Below are 18,700 nucleotides of genomic sequence, written 5' to 3'. Positions count from 1 at the left end.
GAAGAGGGATGAAGAAAGTTTATGGGAACTTTTGGACAGCATTAAAAGAGCAAATAGCTGAGGTATTGGGGTTAACAAGGGATTTCAGAAGGCTGAAGGGATAGAAAGCATATCCAAAGAAATAGTAAGAGAAAATGTCATAAACCTAGAGAAAGATACAACTATTCAGATACAAGAAAGTCAGAGGGGACCAAGAGTATTCAGCTCAACTAGGTCTATGCCAAGACATACTATAATAAAGTTCTTCAAGGCAAAAAAATAGAGCAGAGTCTCAAAGCTTCAAGATAAAAGATACAATTAACATATAAGGGTGTACTGAGTCACCTAACTTTAGAATTCTCAGCAGAAATATTACAGACAAAGAGAGAGGGAGATGAGACTCTTACAGTACTGAAGGGGGGAAAAACTGTCAACTAACACTGTACCCAGGGAAGTACAGATAAGGAGAAACATGTTCCTAGAAAACAAATGCTGAGAAAATTTTTCACCACCAGACCTGTTCTACTAAAGACAGTTCTTCAAAATGAAAGAAAAATATATTAACAAGGAAAAAGAAAATATAAGAAGAATCCCTGAAAAGATAACCAAGAAGTAAACTCATGCATCTACAAACTATTGGTATTTGATGAAGGTTGTTGTGTTTTGTGGTTTTTTTGTTTGTTTGTTTTTTTGTGGTTTTTTTTTTTTTTTTTTTTTTTTTTTTTTTTTTTTTTTTTGACAGGCAGAGTGGACAGTGAGAGAGACTGAGAGAAAGGTCTTCCTCTTCCATTGGTTCACCCTCCAATGGCCGCCGCGGCCGGCGCATTGTGCTGATCAGATGGCAGGAGCCAGGTGCTTCTCCTGGTCTCCCATGGGGTGCAGGGCCCATCCTCCACTGCACTCCCTGGCCACAGCAGAGAGCTGGCATGGAAGAGGGGCAACCGGGAAAGAATCCGGCGCCCCAACCGGGACTAGAACCCGGTGTGCCAGCGCCGCAGGTGGAGGATTAGCCTAGTGAGCCGCGGCGCCGGCTTTGATGAAGGTCTTAAGAATACACATTGAAGAAAGAACAATCTTTTCAGCAGATGGTTTGGGAAAATTGCTTATCCATACACAGAACTATGCACCTAGAGATCCCTGTATTTAACCACATACAAAAATCTACTCAAATGGATGAAAGAGCTAAATTTAAGCCCTACAACCATGAAACTATTAGAAGAAAACATGAGGCAAATGCTTTAGAACATTGGAATGGACAACAATTTATAGATAAGATTCAAAAAGTATAGGAAACCAAAAAATAGACATATAGGATTTTATCTAAATAGAGTTCTATTTCTAATCTAGTAGGGACATAGAACCTGAGTTATTTACCAGATTATACCCAGAAAAAAATAAAATATTTATATACTGAAATCTCATTATTCACTTCCCAAATAAAAAAAAAATCCTAACTCAAGTTAGAAATGAACAGAACTGGGGGCCAGTTCCTTGGCTCACTTGGCTAATCTTCCGCCTGTGGCGCTGGCATCCCATATGGGCACCGGGTTCTGGCCCAGCTGCTCCTCTTCCAGTCCAGCTCTCTGCTATGGCCTGGGAAGGCAGTGGAGGATGGCCCAGGTGCTTGGTCCCTGCACCCGTGTGGAAGACTAGGAGGGGGCACCTGGCTCTTGGCTTCAGATCGGTGCAGCGCACTGGCCGTGGCAGCCATTTGGGGGGTGAACCAATGGAAGGAAGACCTTTCTCTTTGTCTCTCTCCCTTACTGTCTAACTGTAGCTGTCAGAAAGAAAGAAAGAAAGAAAGAAAGAAAGAAAGAAAGAAAGAAAGAAAGAAAGAAAGAAAGAAAGAAAGGAAGGAAGGAAGGAAGGAAGGAAGGAAGGAAGGAAGGAAGGAAGGAAGGAAGGAAGGAAACTAACTCAAGTTAGAAATGAACAGCTTTGATGGTTCTTTGCCTTACAAAACAATTCTGCCTAAATAAAAGACAATCATGGAGAAATCCTCATGCAAAGATCATTGCCCAAAATGGTGTGGGCAGGGGTCACCTATTTATGGGTATTGAGCTGAGGTCTTAACCCAGTGACCTATGGATGCCTAATTAGTCTCTCATAAAGATGACAGGTATAATTTCTCCACACAGTTTGTTCTCCACCCTCCTTATGCATTTGAATTAACCTTGTGAGAGAATCAGTTAAGTAACTCTACAGTAATAGCTTTTACTTCAAGCACAGCAATTAAGAATGTCTGTTTCCTCTCCTCCTACATTTTTTTTCAGAGAGTGGAGTGAATACATTTGAATTGGATATGCAGTAATTGCTGGGAAATGACAACTCACCCATCTGTATGGTAGGTTAGATTTTAGTTGAGAGCCAGCCAAACTAAACTACACATATAGTTGATGTGGTTACTTGGTGTGTATTAAAAAAGGAAAGACTAATTTTGCCCTGAGTTAGTCAAAGGGATCATCCAACAGTCAGGAACAAGCCTTGACCCATGAGATGATGAAGAGCCAGCAATGCATGATGGAGTGAAGGACCCCAAAATATCCCATCCTCTACCACCTACTCCCTGTTCCTGGAACATACAAGAAGCTACACTTCAACACTCACACTTTATTACTTTGCAATGAAAGACTGCAACTCCTCTTTTTTCTAAAATATGAACAAAATCAGGATGAAGGACTATGTATACATTATCTGTTATAAACAGCATAAGAACACCTTTGGGTCTTTATGTCCTTCTATCAGGGAATTCCAACATAAACCCTCAAATCCCTATGTCAGGGAGTGGTAGGGAGAATTCCATTTACATACATTGGTATCAGCTCAGGAAAATGGGGTGGGACTTTCTGGGCTTCCCCTGCAAATCCTGTGATAAGTAATCCTTAAGCATTCATTTTATAGTACTAGGACAACTTGAGTGTGTTTGTGATTTTTCACTGAAAGATATCAAAGAACTGCATGAAATGGATTGTTTAAAAATCGTATTTCATGGCCTACATTGTGGTGTAATGAGTGAAGCCACCAATTACAATACCAGAAAGCAATATTGGAGTGTCAGAGTCCTAGAAGCTCTGCTTCCAATCCAGCTGCCTGGTAGTGCGCCTGGAACGGCAGTGAAGACGGCCCAAGAACCTGGGCCCCTGCCACCCATGTGGGAGATTAGGCTGGAGATACTGGCTTCTGGCTTTAGCTGGCCTTGTCCTGGATGTTGCAGTCATTGGGCATTTAGGGAGTGAACCAGAGGATGAAAGGTATCCTTCTCATTCTCATTCTCATTCTCATTCTCATTCTCATTCTCATTCTCATTCTCATTCTCATTCTCTCTCCCTCTCCCTCTCCCTCTCTCCCTCTCTCTCTCTCTCTCTCTTTGTCTATTCCTCTCTGTGCCACTCTGCCTTTCAAATAAACAAATCTTTAAAATTACATACAAATCACAAGTGGAAACTAAAAAAGCTAATCTCATAGAAATTGAAAGTAGAATAGTGGTTACCAGATACTGGGGAAAGTGTGGCAAATGGGTACTAAGCTACAGATGGATAGGAGGAATGAGTTCTGGTGTTCTGTTGCCTAGAAGGGTGACTATGGATAATAATAATGCACTATATACTTCCGTAAAGATAAGAGAGGATTTTGTTTTCACCACCAAGCAATGATAAATGCCTAAGGAGACAGATATGTTTACCCTGATTTGTGCATTACTCATTGTATTGCAAAATCACCTGGCACTCCATGAATATGTATAGTTTTAAGTACCATCTAAAATTTTTAATTAAAAAAACATAGTTTAAGACTGATTTATTATTGCTTTTAACTGTTTTAAAATACGTCATCTGTGACAAAACTCACTCCTGATCTACTTGGGAATCACAGTCCTCTACTTAGTCATTTTCTCTTCCCTTCCTCATCCTCACCCAAGGAACGTGACCCTGGAATAGACAGAAGCCCCTCCCACCCCTCCCAGCAAGGATTTGTCCGTGTCACTCAGCACCACTGAGGGCATCTTCCTCCAGGGTGCCAACTGGGGGGAGAGGGACATGCGGGCACCTCTTATGGAGGAGCAGGCTGGGGTTTCTGCATGTTCCCATGGGTCACATCAGTAACATTCCCTGCAACTGTCCTCCTCCTATACTGGTTATGTTTCATGCCACTTTCAGAAGAGGCTTTAAGCAAATTGAGAAAATGTGGTTTAGGAAAGCCTAGAAAAGAAATTCACATATGCCAACACCAGAAAGAGGAACAGAGAGTTAAAGGCTCTAGCCATACACACGGATAGAAAAAGATTATTCTGACAATTTCCCTGGATTAAATGAACCTGTTGGGCATTTGTACACGTTGCCCACGTAATCACACTGTGTCCACTCATCTTTAAAGGCCGGTATGTAACTTCTAATTTTTCCCAGTGTGATCACATTTGACATTAACTGTCCAGATGATGGGGAGGGAATTTGTATTTTCTAATAATGTACGTTCAGAAGACTGGTTCAAATTAGTTAAAACCCTGAGGGGAGAAAGAGTCCCTTAGGCCGTTTCCCGTTCTTGTACTTCCTCTTATTAAAAGGTTTGTCCTCTTCCAGCCTTTCCCAGCTCACAGACCATGATCTGCTCCCTTGATAAATGACACCCTATATAACCCTGAGCCAGAAAAGGACAGGACCAAAGCATTACTTAAAACGATGAGTGGTTCCAGAAGGCAACTAAAGCAAATACATCCACAATTTAGAAGTTAGTTGAGGAGAAATCAGAGGAGTCAAATCAGTATTTTCTGGCTGGCGCCATGGCTCAATAGGCTAATCCTCCACCTGCAGCGCCAGCACACAGGGTTCTAGTCCCGGTCGGGGCACCAGTTCTGTCCTGGTTGCTCCTCTTCCTGTACAGCTCTCTGCTGTGGCCAGGGAGTGCAGTGGAGGATGGCACAAGTCCTTGGGCCCTGCACCCCATGGGAGACCAGGAGAAGCACCTGGCTCCTGCCATCGGATTAGAACAGTGTGCCAGCCACAGCACACCGGCCGCATCGGCCATTGTGGGGTAAACCAACGGATAAAGGAAGACCTTTCTCTCAGTCTCTCTCTCTCACTGTCCACTCTGCCTGTTAAAAAAAAAAAATCAGTATTTTCTGAAACATAATAATCATGATTTGCAGTATGAACACCAATTGGAGGATTCCACACAGATATGTTATTTCTACACAGCAAAGTAAGTCTGTTAAATTCCATCTATTTATTAACAGGAACAGTGATGGAATATTTACAGTATGTCCTGGTGCTGGATCAGTGTCGCCACAGTTGGGCTATTCACATCGGGAGATACTGACGTGCACAAGTACATGTAAAGTTAAGAATTGGGAACTGTGCTCTTGGAAAAGAAAAGACCAGGTCCCCGCTATGAATTGTATGAAGTACAGTAATGTTGTATACAGATCACACACATCATGTCATCCTCAAGACAGCACTTCAAAATTTACCATTTCTATATTAAAAATAAAGACACTGATGCTAGAAGCAGCTCAGGGAAGAAACACTTAATCCACTCCAGTGGGGAGGTGACAGGGGATGGGGAGAGATCTAGAAGGAATTGGAGGCAATGACATCAGAGTTTGTTGGAAGCAGAGAGTGAGTTCAGCAGAAGTAGGAGGAAGAGACCAAAATAATAAAAATAATTTTTTTAAAAAAACAGGAAAAGCAAGGGCTCAGCTAAGCTAAAAGAAAACAGGAGGAGGCTGGCTGGCAATGTGGTGTAATGAGTTAAGCCCCTGCCTACCATCTACCATGCCGGCATCCCATATGGTTCAAGTCCCAACTGCTCCACTTCCAATCCAGCTTCCTGCTAATGTGCCTGGGAAAGCAGTGGAAGGTGACCCAAGCCCATGCGCACATGAACTCACATGAGAGACCCAGAAGAAGCTCCTAACTCCTGGCTTCTGCCTGACCCAGCCTAGCTGTTGCAGTCATTTGGGAAGTAAACCAGTGGATGGAGGTGTTTCTCTCTCTCTCCACAAATCTGCCCTTCAAATAAATAAAACCTAAAAAAAAAAAAGAAAAAAAAAAAAAAAAAAACACAGGAGGTTTGGTGTTCCTGAGTTACAGAACATGTGCTGGTTTTAGGAAATCAAGTGGAGAAGCAGACTAGGACCAGAGAATAGCTGCTACTTGACGTCATTTCATGGTCTTGGACTTTGTCCTGGAAGCAAAATGAAATTTTCAAAGGTTTCAAATTAAACAGGCTTCATTTACTCCAAAATGAGAGTACCCGTATCTACTTCTCAGTGCTACTTGGAGGCCTGCTCCACTTTCCTTCACCATGAGAAAAACGCTAGTATACACAACATCTGTCCATCATGATCCCTGGCAGTATTTAGGGTATAACAAATAAAATCAGCTCATCTGAAAAAGGTCATGAGAAAAGAAAGGAATGCAGATTGTTATGGGAAACTTGCCTTTAAAGCAGAGCCATTCTGAGCCATGAAAGAACATGGTATCTAATTCAGTATCTTTTACCAGGAGAGTTATTCTTGGGCAGTTTTGTTATTCTGATTGAATGTCAGTAATTATTCAATCAGACACCATTTAGCATTTAAATGAGACTGAAAGAGGAATCCTAAGATGCTCCAGTAATCACAGGGGCTTCTTTCAGTCTACTCTGCTCCCCAAAGAGAACAGGGCAGTGCACACTACGGAACTTTACAGTCATAAAACCAAAGGGTGAAGAGGAACATCTTGTTTTATGGTTCCATATTTAGTTGTTGTTTGACATCTCTTTCACTCAAAGAGCACAGAACTCTTGTCATGTGTGACAATGACTTATGAAGACCAAATGACAGGATGCTTTCAAAGACTTGCCTTCTCTAAAAGAAACATTTGCTCTTCTGTATATGTCTGTTGTTTTACTTGAAAATTCACAATTCCTTATGCACACAATAGACAAATGCAAAAGGCCCCCTTTATACATGGTCTCGCTTCCATGGTTTCAGTTACCCACAGCCAACTGCTGTCCCAAAATAGATGAATAAGATACTTTGAAAGCAAGAGAGACCACATTCACATAATTTTATTATAGTCTATTTTTATAAGTGTTATTTTATTATTGTTCTCAATCTCTTACTGTGCTTAACTTATACATTAAACTTTATCATAAATAGAAATGTATCAGGAAAAATATAGTATATGTAGTGCGCAATACTGTCCTTGGTCTCAGGCATTCACTGAGAGTCTTGGAACATGTCCCTTGCAGATAAGGGAAGAATACTGGACAATCTCTACAACTATGAATTCTGCTTGGATACTGCACATGGTCAAACTCTAGTATATCCTCTTCCAAATGTGATACTGTGTGTGCATAGGGGTGCCCCGACTTTTAATAGGCTTGTCTTGCATTTCCTAGTAATAACACAGTGGCTAAGTGATCCCACTACAGTCAGAGCTGGCTTAGCTCTCCTACTCAGTTCACCCATTTTCTGCTCACACCCAATTTTCCACCAGACAGGATGAATGAGGTCCCAAATGATACCATGAATGAAGAGCATTTGCCTGAGGCTTAGCACATGATAAACAGAGTACCAATTGGATTAAACTTGCCCAGAAGAACAAGGAATGAGTCCTCTGTGTGTTCTAAGACTGAGCACAGTGCCTGACACTCACTCAATGAGAAAGTTAATAATACTTAAAATCAGCCTTTCCATATAAATGTGGAGTTGAGGTACAATGTATACCCTGGGTAGGTTTTTTATATAACTATGATGGGAAAAACTATGGTGACAATTGTGTTTAAGAATGTTGTGCAATGATAATTTTAAATTATTTAAAATTTAAAATAATTTAAAATTATTAAATGATAATTTAAAATACTCATGGAATAAATATTTTAAAGCTGTTAGGAAGTGTATGAGTAAACTGCTCCCTCTCCTTCATTGTATAGAAAAAGTATTTGGGGCCCAGGAAGATGACGGGACTTCTCCAATAATGTAATGTACACACATTTTCAAACTCTCCCCACACTTTTCCACAAGGATTTGAAGCTCTGTACCTGTTGACACCTCTGTGGATTTAGGTCCTGCAACAGATGAGTTGGAATCCTGGTCTTAGGAACATGGAGGGTTGCTGTGGGTAGTGTTGGGGTTTGAATGTGCCCCTAAGTTTCATGTCTTGGAAATTTAATCTCCACAATCACATTTCCTGGTATCTGAGTGGTGGGACCTTTGGGTGGACTTTTTTGGGCTTTGCCCTCATGAGTGGATTTATCATGCAGAAATACATTAGTGGGTTATCTTGGAAACGCGTTTGTTACACAGTGAGCCCTAACTTGCTGTTTCTGTCTCACCGTGTGATGCCCTGCACTGTCTTGGGATTCTGCAGAGTGCTCATTAGCAAGGAAGTCCTCATCAGAAGCAGCTCTTCCACTTGGGACTTCCCAGCCTCCAGAACTCCAAGAACTACTATATGTAGCAGTTTTGTTACAAATATACTGTTTGGTCAAATTTTGTTTTAAATCTTTGTCAAGCAAATTGTTAAAAAGTAAATTTATTTTCTTTAGAAATAACCCAGACTCAGAGATTTAGTTATAGCAACAAAAAACAAGCTGAGAAAGGTAGTGGGAGGGTTGGCAGGTGCTGGCCTATAAATGCAGTGGAGCCCCGTGAAAGAAACAAAACACAGCCACACTGAATCCACTGAAAATTCGTGTGCTGCAAACCATACATTCTCTTACCATCGTCATGAAGATGATGTAGGCCTCATCCAGCAATAGCGTGTACCCTTCTCTCATGGCCAAAACTACCACTCTTGTCTCTGGTTTAATCTATCAATTGTTAGTCTATCAAAACCACCAGAGAAACTAAGAAAGCATACATAAGAACTCAACAATACTATCAAACATGATCCATTCCATCTACCAATAACAGAATACACATTCTTTTCAAACGCCCATGGAACATTCACCAAGAGAGACCATATCCTGGCCCATAAATCAACATTCACAAATTAAAACTTAGCTCATACAGAGAATGTTATCTGACCACAGTACAATCAAATTTGAAATCAATAACAGATAGCAGGAAAATTCCTAAACTGTTAGAAACTAAAAACATACTTCTAAAGAAAGCATAGTTTAAATCTACAAACACTTGTAGAAGTTAAACCAGTGCTGAGCAGGACACTTGTAGAGCAATAAATGCTTGCGTAAGAATATAATAGTCACAAATCAAGAATCTAAGGTCTAAGAATAAAATAAACCCATGGTAAGCAGAAAAGAGGAAATAACAAAGATAAAAGCAAAGTTTAATGAAATTGAAAGAGAAAAACAAAAAAGAAAAATGATAGAAATGTTGGTTCTTTGAAAAGGTCAAAGTAACACACCTCTAGCAAGAACAATAAGAGAGATGACACAAGTTTGTTATTATTAGCTTTGCAGGTGTTAAAAATATTATAAGAGAATATCAGAATCAATTCTACAAAATAAATCTGACAATTTATAATAAATGGATTAATACCTTGAAAAGCACAAACTGCCACAACTTAACATACAAAATTTACAATTTGGATAGACTTACACCTATTAAGGAAATAAATTTTTAATGAAAAAGACTCCCAGAAAATAAATCTTTTGACCCAGAAGGCATCAATGGAGAACTGTATCAGACATTCAAAGAGTTAACAGAAACATAATCTTTTCCATAAAACAGAAGATGAGAAATTCCAAACTCATTATAAAACTAGTACTACCTGATTCCACAATTTAAAAACTACAAATTAATTTCACTCATGATTAATGATGAAAAATCATCAATAAAATATTAACAAATAGAATCAGCAAAACATAAACACAGTTTTAAAGAAAGTACTATTAAACAACATGGCTAATGGCGTTTATTCCAAGACTTCATTTGAAAATCAGGGAAAGTAATTCACTATATATGCTAAAGAAAAAAAAAATCCCAGAATCATATCGATTAAGTAAAAGCATTTGGCAAAATTTTATATTAGTTCATGCTTTTTTAAAATGCTTCACAGAAAGCTAGTAATGAAAAGAATTTATTCAACTGTAAAAAGAACTATACAAAATGCCTCCAGCTAGCATTCCATTTACTGGTCAAAGACTGAATATTTGCCTCTAAGATCTGGAATAAGGCAAGGTTGTCCACTCAGACCACAGCTGTCCAACATAATGCTAGAGGTCCTAGCCAGTGCAGTAGACAAGAAAAATAAATAAAAGACATTACAGATCAGAAAGCAAGAGAAATAAAACTATCTTCATTTGCAGATAGCACAATGCATACATAGAAAACCCCAAATTTTACCAGTAGGAAAAAATAAAACCCTGAAACTAACAAAACTCATAAAACTTCAGCAAGTCAGAGGACACAACATCAACACAAAAAATTAATTCTATTTCTGAAAACTAACAATGAACACAGGGAAAATGAAAACTGAAAATACAGTTCTATTTCCAGTTGCTTCAATTCATGTAAATCTAATAAAATATACTAAGGACTTATATGTTAAAAACTATACGCTACTCATATAAGAAATTAAAGAAGATTTATATAAATGAAAGGTATATAGATCATGGATTTTAAAAATCCACATGGTAAAGCTTTATGAATTGATATACAGACTTAACAAAATTCACACTGAAATCCCACCAAGATTTTTTTGTAGAAATAGAAAATATTATTCTAAAATATATATGGCAAAGCTAATGAACTATAAAAATAATGTTGAAAAAGAGGAATAAAAAGGTTGAAATATTCTATCCAGTTTTAATTCTTATTATATAGTTACTATAATCAAAACTGTAGGTACTGACAAAGTGACAGAACAAAACACAGAACCTAGAATCAGTCTGCACTAGTCAAGCCAACTAATTTTTGACAACTGCATAAAAACAATTCAGTAGAGGGATAATCATTTTTTTAATAATTGTGCTGGAATAACTGGATATCCATGGGAAGTGGAAGGAAATCTAAACTTCTCATCTTGATTTTAAATAAAAATCAGCCTAATACAGGTAATAAACTAAAATGTAAAACAAAATATTAAGTCTTTTAGAAGAAAATGTTTATGAACTAGAGATTCTTGAAGAGTTTTTAGACATTACTTTGAAAGCATGTTCCATGAAATAAAAATAGTAAGTTGGGCTTCATCCAATATATTGTTAATGTAATAAAACTTTTTGTATGTGAAAGATCCTGTTGAGAAGATGAAAAGAGAAGCTACAGATCTAATAAATGGCTCATATATCTAGAATATAGAGAGAAACCTCCACACTCAGCAGTAGAAAAGCAAAATCAAATAATCTAATTTTAATAGGGCAAATAATATAAAGAGACATTCTGACAATTCATTTCTTAAAAGAACTAAGTATATATCCATCAAACCACTTAGCAATCTTACTCTTAGGGGTTTTCTCAAAGAATAAATTCTTATGCCCACATAAAACTCATTGGCAAATAAACATAATCATTTTATTTGTAATAGACAAAAATTGAAAACAACCAAGATGTTTCTAAATAGGTGAATGGATAAATAACCAGTGGGACATCCACACCATGGAAGACTATTCAGCAATAAGAAAGAACAACAACACAACAATGTAAATGGATCTCAAGATCATTTTGCTAAATGAAGAAAACCCAACCACAAGAGGTCAATAATTCCACACATATGACATTATCAAAATGACAAAAACACAAAAGTGGAGAATAAATCAGCAGCTGATGGGGTTAAGACTTTCAGAGGCTAAAAGAGGTAGTGATTATGAAGGGATAGCAAAAGGAGGTCTTATTATAAACTTGGTCTGTGTCTTAATCTCAGTGGTCATTACAAAATCGACACATGATTAAATGACAAAGAACCCCCCCTCACACACACACACACACACACACATCAGAGCAATGTCAATTTGCTGGTGTGGTATATTGCACTTTAGCTTTGAACTGCGTGCTGTGTCTAGCAGACCTCTCTGTACCATCACTGCAATACTGCGAATTCATATTTATTTTAAAAGAGCTTTAAAGTATATATCACCATAGTGGGTTTTCCATTGAAATAATAATCAATAACACTCACTTCCAATATCCGGTCTCAGTTTTTTATCATATTCTCTTAACAACTTGTTGAGAATAAGAGTCACGTCAGTGTCTTGGGACTTTGGAGCCAAGACCCACTTTTGGTTTGATGATGAATCTTCATATTCATCCTCTTCCACCTTTCTGGACCTGTAGATATGACACAAAATGTGGTGTATTAGTTGTAGCTATAGCTCCAGGAAATAATTTAAGGCCGTTCTATCCAAGTACTGTTGAAAAGAGTAGACAGTCCCCAGTACCCTCAGCTTCCTCATCTGTATTACCTATTAACTTAAAACTAAGTTGAAAGTAAATTAGGAATAATTCAGTAGAAAGGATGCTATTAACATGGCATGGTGTTTCCATTAAATGTAACAAGGCCATTCCATGTCTAAGTTAAACTATAGATACCGTGATAGATAAATCAATGTCAGATCAACCAACAAGCAATAAGCCATCCTTGGATCAACCTTGAGAATCTCTTAAGGTCAAGGCACAAACTTCCCAGATGTTTTTTCATAGGGTAACTTTACTGTATTGCTTCCACATCCCACCACCAAGACCTCATTTTTGTAAAAATGAGAGCAGCTTTTGCAGAACGCACTGAAGAATGTAGTTAAGTCTGAGTCTGTGCTTCTCTTTAGACTGGAACAGGGGTTTCCAGGCAGGCACATGCACACACACATACACACACACACTCTAAGGTGGTCTCCTTCACTAGCACTCATGTGGTGAAAGGAATGAGATGGTTGGTGATTAGTGAATGTCTCCTTCAACACAAACCTATTCATCTCTTGCAGAGCAGACTAATACAGACATTAAGAATTAAAATATTTCTAATATGTCTCTGTAACATTTTGGGTTCTTAATAAATCAGTCCTAGTGAACTTGTTTCCTGCAGGGCTCAGCATGACAGCCTCCACTCCTGGTTGACACACACTGACAGGAGTTCTTAAACAGAGAGGCCTCCAGATGACAAGCATGTTTTCTCACCGAGAGAGGCCTTCTCGACAGCACAACCATTCAGGCTTCGAAAGCAGAGTCTCTGCCTGCTTTAAGGCAGAGATTATTTGCAGGTGGACTCCCATTGGCCCTGGCAATAAAGCTTTTGCCTTTCCAGTTTGTCAGTGTGCATGCTTTGATGATTTTTTTTTGTCACATAAGAGAACAAAAAACAGGATTTAAAAAAAAAAAACTGCATTGAGGTATATGTGTTCCGACGCGAATGAGCCTGTCTCTGTTTAGTTTCCCAGACAGAAACCAAAATATTACTATCAAGCCAGGAGAATTGTGCTCAGGGATATTAAGTTGCTTGAAGTTAATATTTAGAATTGTCTAAATAATCTACAGTGACATGAAATCAAAGAAAAGAATAAATTTTTTTTTTGACAGGCAGAGTGGACAGTGAGAGAGAGAGACAGAGAAAAAGGTCTTCCTTTGCCGTTGGTTCACCCTCCAATGGCCGCCGCGGCCGGTGTGCTGCGGCCAGTGCACCGCGCTGATCCGAAGGCAGGAGCCAGGTATTTATCCTGGTCTCCCAAGGGGTGCAGGGCCCAAGGACTTGGGCCATCCTCCACTGCACTCCCTGGCCACAGCAGAGAGCTGGCCTGGAAGAGGGGCAACCGGGACAGAATCCGGTGCCCCGACCGGGACTAGAACCCAGTGTGCTGGCGCTGCAAGGCGGAGGATTAGCCTAGTGAGCCGCGGCACCGGCCGAAAAGAATAAACTTTTAAAGTTCATTCTTTCTACTTAAGTCTTTGGAATCACATACATGTTTATATGCATATATGTCATATATCAAATATGTGTCTTTTATGAATGTTAACTAAGCATAAGATACACTACAGCTGTGTCCAGACAGTTTGAACATGGATGATATACACTTAAGATTTTGATAATGAATATATTGCATATGTCTTCCAGAATGACTTAAGATTTTCTTAAGCTGCTCTTAAACTTTAATTCTATTTCTTGAATATATCTGGCTACAAGGTTAACATAAATCATTAATGGAAGCTATAAATTGTAGTGGATTTTTGTTCATGCTGAACATTCACCATCAATAGGCACTTATAAGATTAAGGGCATATATTCAGTAAGGGATATGCTACATTTTATTATTTATAAAACTGATATTTTGGAAATAAGACTAAAATTTTAAATGTTACTCCAAATTATTTTGTTATCAGGAATATTAAATCAATCAAACAACAAAAAAAGAGTAGGCTGAAATACTTGGATAGCTGGGACTCAAGCATTGCTCACAAGACCAATCAAGTCATTCTAAAAAAAAAAAAAAAAAAAAAAAAACCTCCTTCCCACTTGCAGTACAGCTACCCTCAGCTGAATTAAGTACCTTTCAACTCAGCGCCGCAGCTTCCTGTGTGCTGTCTCTGTCTTTTTCCCTCTCACCTTCTCAACACCACCCACCCACCCCCCATCACCCTGTATCCCACTACAGAACTAGACAAGGGTCTCCACACTCTGCTGTCTTCTATCACCTCAATGATCACGTAAGACAGATGGAGCACACTCACCAACTTTTCATCATTCTCTGTATACAGAGCCTTACTTCCTGAAAATTACTGTGAGCTACTTGAACAACAGGTATTACAACGAGGCTAATTCTCCCTCTAGTGGTGATGGGAGAGCTTTTCTGAAATTGCATAAGCTTCCTCAGAGGCCTGGGCAGTGGAACGGGGAGGCTGGGAAAGGGAAAACAGGCGCATTCCCTCCTGCCTGTTCAGAAGGGATAGCCAGATCCCCAGCTCTGTGCCCTATGGGGGTGGACCGAGGGCAGACTGGGGCTGAGATGCACTCGGCACCCCAGCTGTGCGCACTGCGCTCCTCCGGAGCCTGAAGACGAAACAGAAGCCTCAGCTAGCTAGTGTCAGACTATCAGCCCCTCAGCAAAATCTGTGCTTTGAGGAAAAAAAAAACAAATCTCATCCCAGGGGACCCACTAGAATGTGACTATAACAGACATTTTCTTTTTTCTAAATTCTAAGTGTGTTATATACAATCTTTATGAGCATTCTGTTGCTGAGATTGTTGGACGCTCAACACCATCACTGCAATTAGCTTTTTCTTTAAAATAAATTGGTGATGATGTAATGCCATTGTCAGACAACTGCTCAACCCTCAGATGTTATTTTTATGCCTTTCACTTTCTCTTTAACCAGAAGGACAAAGTCTGAAGTATTCTTAACACTAAAAGGAGATCCTAACGCTCATAAGGGAGTTAAGCACCTGCAAGGCATCACCAAATTCAGGTGTGACTTGGTGTGTTCGACTGTATAATAAACTCATCCATGGGTGTCGGTATGGGCAGCCTCCCTCCTCCCAACAGGGAGTTGTCAAGCCACTGTCACAAAGGACAGCTGTCAGGAGCTTTTCCAGGGAACTCCTACACCAGGAAGGCATTCCGGAGTGCAAATGAGAACTCGCTCAGAATAAATAACACATAATAAATAACAGTGTCATGTTTTGAAACAAGACACTGGGCATCAGATTATTTTACAAGTCTGTGAAACCCACTCAAACATCAAAGACACTGCAAAGTAAAGACATGCAGCAATAAAATCTGGCCCTTTTTCAGCTGATATGCAATCTTTATTACAAAGGCTTAGGAACCTGTATTAAAGTAATTACATCTGCCTTAGGTGAATGAAAGCATGAAGAATCCCAGGAGATTTTATGTGTATTTGGGAATCCTTAGAAACCTGACTGCTTCAAGTCAGATACTAAGATGTTTTCCCACTGAACACACAAAGAAATGAAGACAATGGGCAGTTTTCCTTCTAGAATGTTAAGTGTCTATGATTACCTGACCCTCAACTGCTAGGCACTTGGAGTTGGTGGCAACAGAAAGTCATGTAGCTGGGGCTTCCAGGGCTAGATGACATGCCTAGAGCTGTGTGCCTGAGTCTCCATCTAAACAGATATACCCAGGCAGAATCAGCCACGGAAGGCACATTTCCATTTCTCTTCCCAGCTCCCTCCCTAGACAGGAAGAAACTTCAGCTGAGCTGCCTCATTGAGAGAGCTGCCTATGAGTCACCAGCAAAGTTTGCCTCTCTTGCTCTCAACTCAGCAAAGACCAATGGTTTAGAGGGAAGAGTCTGCGCTTTCTTCCTCACAGAAATGGGGGTGAGAACTCAGGGCCTTCCATGTTTTTGCAGGATTTATTAATGTTTCTTCCTAGCTTCTGGGTACTTCACAACAATGAATGAAAACATCCCAACAGCTGCAGGGCGTGTAACCCATGAGGATGCTAGTTCTCTAACTCCCAGATCCAGGAAATGGAGAAGACTCAAAACAAGAGTGTTTGGGGAATGCAGGTGCATCGAGATTCCTAGGGTGAAGACAAGAGGAGGATTTTCAAAGCACGGGGCAGTGTGAAAGTTCTAGCCATCGCTACAGGCTAGGAGACAGGGTTAAAGAAGCCAAACCTAGATCTCCAGGAGTGTTTACAGCCTCAAGCTTTAACCCTTTCGGTCCCACTGCCTTTCCTCTCTTCCGAGCGCTTCACTTAGCAGGTTGGCGTTCCAGCAGGAAGGCTAGGGTAATCATGGTGAGGTAATTTCTTACATTTCCAGGGTGAAGCCTTACTATCAGTTTCAGCATACTGGCTTCACGGGGCGTGTATGTGCCTGTGTGGAAAGTGGCTAATGTTCATGGAGTGTGCCTGTCTGTGTTTGCAGGACTGGGAGGGAAGCCCTATCTGAGAGCAGGACGCTGAGCTGCCTCCCATCTCCCTCTATCTGCCTCCAGCCCATTGGCTCTCCCCCAGTCTGTTCTAAACAGGAGACCCAGGAAACCAGGACACCTGGGTCCTGAGATATTTGAGAATGATGAAACTGTTGTAGAATGTCAGTCAATGTGCGCACCCCCTGGAACATGGAGGGGGGGATAGGAGTAGAAAAGGAGACCGACGCTGCCGCTTCCCTGTGATCCTGGTTTTCAAACCCCCCTTAAAATCACTGGATCCTACTAGGGGCCAGGGAAGAACCGCTTAACCTCAGTCTCCACATCACCGGCGGAAGCCGCTCAGCGGGGAGAGGCGGACGGCCGTGTCCGGAGGAGACGGGACAGGTGAGGAGCGGGCAGAGACTCCCGCGTCTTCACACCCAGCCGTGCCGCAACCCAGCCGACGGCCAGGCGCGCCAGGGACTCCCCGCCGGCAGACAGCGCCCCCCACCCCCCGCCGCTGCCCTGCCGCCCGGCCCGGGCCTGCCGGGGATGAGGGGCACCCGCGCCACTTACCGTGCGTGCAAGCCCGAGAACAGGCAGAGCAGCAGCAGCAGCTTAGGGGCCATGGTGTCCTGCAGCTCGGCACGCGGGGTCGGAGACCTCGGGCTGGGCGCGGCTTTCTCCACAGCGCGAGTCCCCACTCAGGTTCTCCCCGCCCTCGCTGCCTCCGAAGCCGCGGGCTGCGGTGCGACGCCGGCTCGGGGCCGCCGCGGCGGGACAGGTGTCTGCTCCCGAGGCTGGCCGCGCCCCCGACGGCCAGCGGGTGTGCGCGCGGCTCCGCGGGGCGCACGCGGGACGCCGGGCCACCGCGGCGCGCCAATCCCGCCCGCGCTCGGGCGCTGGGTCCGCGTTGCCGAGTGGCAGGAGCAAGTGGGCACCGGAGAGCCCCTGGTCCGGTAGTCCCGCGGTCCCGCGAGGCGCCGCCCACCCCGCCAGCAGCCGAGAGCCGGGAGTCGGGCGCCGGTGCCCGGGTGGTGGGCTCTGCGCGCGGTGCGCCGCCGCCGCGCGCTCGGAGGTGGGGGCCGCGAGGCGGCCGTTCCTCAGGCAGCGCCTCTGAGGCGGTCCCGGCTGGGAGGAGTTTCCCCAATTCTACGCGTGACAACGCGCAGGGCGAAGCAAGCAAGGTTTGAATGGACTCGGAGTTTGAGGCCAGGCAGGGGGAAGGGAGGCTGGGGATCCCGCCCGGAGCCTGAGGACAGGGCGCAGCGATTGACACGTCGACGCTGAGAGAGCCCCCCGAATTCCTCTAGTTTCCACTCAGCAGTTTTTCTCCAGGCCCCCTGACCTCCCAGGGCGTCTTCATTGAGGGACGCCATTGCGAAGGGCTGAGATGGTTTGCTGGAAGTTGACTCTCCATTGCACACGTCGTGTGCCAAGTTGGCTGACCCACACATGCAACTACGCGCCTGTGCTTGGAAAGGTGGCTTGTTGGGGAGTATTCGGCCCAAAGCACCCGCGGTGTGTGCTGGTCTCACAGCAGAGGTGAGAAAGAGTATTAAAGGGAGAACACATAATGACCGCAAGTGTAAAACAAAAGACGCTGTTTGGTTGAACCATGAAGTTCACTTCATTCCATGTATTGTAATTTTCCAAAGACTGAAATTGCGTTTGTATTTCCATTTGTAGTAATTACTCAGAAAGCTAGTCTTCGCCATGTAAGTGTAACAATAACAGCATAGCGTAAATCCACTCGTAATTCTCCTATTCCAAAAACACCCGCTCTTAGAAAATATTTTCGAGACTGGCGCTGTGGCATCCCATATGGGCTCTCTTCTATGGCCTGGGAAAGCAGCGGAAGATGGCCCAAGTGTATGGCAAGTCCTTGGGCCCCTGCACCCGCATGGGAGACCCAGCAGAGGCTCCTGGCTCCTGGCTTCGGGTCGGCACAGCTCCAGCCACTGGGGCCATTT

General features: G+C 42.2%; 1 protein-coding gene across 1 annotated transcript in view; it reads right to left on the bottom strand.

The window, feature by feature from the left end:
- GABRG3 (gamma-aminobutyric acid type A receptor subunit gamma3) overlaps positions 1 to 18,219 on the bottom strand; it is a 666,707-nt gene extending 648,488 nt beyond the window's left edge. Inside the window, exons 1-2 of the mRNA XM_051822228.2 lie at positions 17,304 to 18,219; positions 12,039 to 12,187 (exon numbers count right to left, since the gene is read on the bottom strand). Of these exons, the coding sequence (XP_051678188.1) occupies positions 12,039 to 12,187; positions 17,304 to 17,356 (202 nt within the window). The 5' untranslated portion in view covers positions 17,357 to 18,219. The remainder of the gene's footprint in view (positions 1 to 12,038; positions 12,188 to 17,303) is intronic.
- Between the last annotated feature and the right edge of the window lie 481 nt (positions 18,220 to 18,700).

Source organism: Oryctolagus cuniculus, chromosome 12 (genome assembly GCF_964237555.1).
Source record: "Oryctolagus cuniculus chromosome 12, mOryCun1.1, whole genome shotgun sequence".
Classification (NCBI taxonomy): domain Eukaryota; kingdom Metazoa; phylum Chordata; class Mammalia; order Lagomorpha; family Leporidae; genus Oryctolagus; species Oryctolagus cuniculus.
This window is presented reverse-complemented; position numbering and strand designations above follow the sequence as displayed.